The 2159-nt window shown below is 33.6% G+C and overlaps 1 protein-coding gene across 1 annotated transcript; it reads left to right on the top strand.

The window, feature by feature from the left end:
• The first annotated feature begins 38 nt into the window (after window positions 1-38).
• On the top strand, window positions 39-1940 carry LOC134267491 (uncharacterized). The gene is made up of 2 exons (XM_062749690.1): window positions 39-314; window positions 1232-1940. Exon 2 carries the CDS (start codon window positions 1336-1338, stop codon window positions 1873-1875), a length of 540 nt encoding a protein of 179 aa, XP_062605674.1. The 5' UTR covers window positions 39-314; window positions 1232-1335; the 3' UTR covers window positions 1876-1940.
• The last annotated feature ends 219 nt before the right edge of the window (window positions 1941-2159 follow it).

Raw genomic sequence — 2159 nt, 5'->3', positions numbered from 1 at the left:
AACAACTGGCACATTGGGTGGTTTTGTGACCCTACAAAATCCAAACCGACATGCCTTTCTTACTTGTGCACATGTTGTTTTACCCAGTGATGTTCTGAAGAAAGGAAGAGCTATTGAATACACGAAAAGAAGAGATATCAAAGTTTTAACTAAAAACGCCTGCCAAATTGGAAATGTTACTAAAGCTATATTCAGTTATGGACGTACAAAGGAAGTCAGCGTTGATGCTGCTTTGGTTGAGATAAAACAGGATAGACTGCCAACCGATGGGAAATTTGCAAATGTTTATCATACTGAGCAGTTCATCAAAGCAGGTATGTATTAAATGTATCATTTTAAAACTTTGATTATTGAAAGAAAATAGTTTAATAACAGTTATCTTTTATGTAGATTTGTGGAACCTAATTTTTCGCAAAATGTTTAAAAATGTGTGCTATCTGAATGATCTCGTGTGTGCCAAGACATACCCACTTTACTTGATGATAAATGCTATTACAAAAACGTTGACTCTACAAAATTTAAACATCATATACGTATACAGTTCACCGTTCATATATGTATGTTAGCAAGATTCATTCAAAAACTTCTACACGGACAGAACCTCTTGTCTTAGCCTTGGATTTAACATTCAGTTATTCATATGTAGAAGAGTTTAATTTATTTTAAACAATATTCATTTTCATTCCTACATTGATTCGATATACCAGTATCCCACTATCATGCATGTTCATCACAAGGAGCACAACACTAATCAGTAAAATTGAAAATATTTACTTTTCAATGGCACCTGCTCCCACCTCATTTTCAGAGGTATATGGTGGCTGTGCTCATACATCAGTAATTTGTATGGTTTAAACTTTTAAGAATGAATAATACTTAGTATTCCTTATATTTGCATCTCAGTAAAATATATTAAGAAGTATTGCTTCTAGTTGAGGATACATTGAAAGTTTCACCTTTCAAAAATCATTGTCATCCTGCACGACGGTTTAAATTCGCTTTCATGGAATAATTTTTCTCTTTTTCTTCCACTTCATGCACTATTTATATAATACAGTTATTCATTTAACAGGCCTAGTTTTACTGAATTTCAGCATTTACCAATTCGCAAAAGGGGAAATAGAGCGTCGACAAACTGTGCCGCGGTACACATTCGCTTTCTTTTTTGTAAAATTTCTCATTTTCTTCCACTACATGCAATATTAATATAATACGATTATTTATTCAACAGGTTTTTCTGAATGCAACATTCCACAATTCGCAAAAGGGGAAATTGAGCAAGTAAAACCACTTAACTTTCGAAAGCCTGTTTTAAAGATTGGTGCAAAAAGTGGGATGACAATCGGATCATTAAAAATTGGAAATTGTTGTGCAAATGTGAGTCATTATGACGTACATTACGATGTACATACAACAAATAATATGGCGGATTCTATAACACTATGTAAACAAATGGAAGTCCTTCCCCATTTCGATCCATCACAAACGTCTGATTCCTGGGATTCATTTCTAGATTATGGGGATTCTGGATCGTTTGTCTTTTTTATATCGCAAGAAGACCCCTTAATTTTGAAATGTATTGGGTTAGCAGTTGCCAAGACATCGTATGGATCCTGTTTGATGACACCTATTGATAAAGTGCTTGATGCACTTGATTTACCACATAACTGCTTATCAAAGTTTACGCCAAATGTATCTCATGAGGAAACGAAAGCTGATATTTTATCCATATTGAATGACTTATCAAGGAAAATAGCTACAAAAGACGATATTGAGAAACTAGAAAATGAAATGCACAAAATCAATGAAAGGCTATCTGCCACCGAGTCGGAGGTGATAATGCTAATTACGGAGAAGACAAAAGAGGCGAGCTAAAGTTCGGTTAGGGAAACATTGGCGTGTTATATGGGATAATGAACAATTCCCCTTGAATATATAATTTACTTATTTTCATGCACGGACTATTTTTTTTTTTGGGGGGGGGGGGGTATCAAGCTGGATCATATTTTGCTCCCCATTTTTAACTATGTGTAGGTTATATTTTTTTTTTACTTTATAGTTTCCATTGCTTTCCGATAAAATTCTAGAAATTAATAACTTAATGCTATATTCAAAAATAGTTCAACAAATATGTTATATCTATCTATATTGTAGAAGAA

This window comes from Saccostrea cucullata, unplaced genomic scaffold (genome assembly GCF_032062105.1).
Source record: "Saccostrea cucullata isolate Sc308-1 unplaced genomic scaffold, CSIRO_AGI_Scuc_v1 ctg9598, whole genome shotgun sequence".
Classification (NCBI taxonomy): Eukaryota; Metazoa; Mollusca; class Bivalvia; order Ostreida; family Ostreidae; genus Saccostrea; species Saccostrea cuccullata.
This window is presented reverse-complemented; position numbering and strand designations above follow the sequence as displayed.

Bases quoted from the DNA above. Each gene is read 5' to 3' on its own strand.
- LOC134267491 (XM_062749690.1), top strand. From the start codon at position 1,336: ATGACAATCGGATCATTAAAAATTGGAAATTGTTGTGCAAATGTGAGT.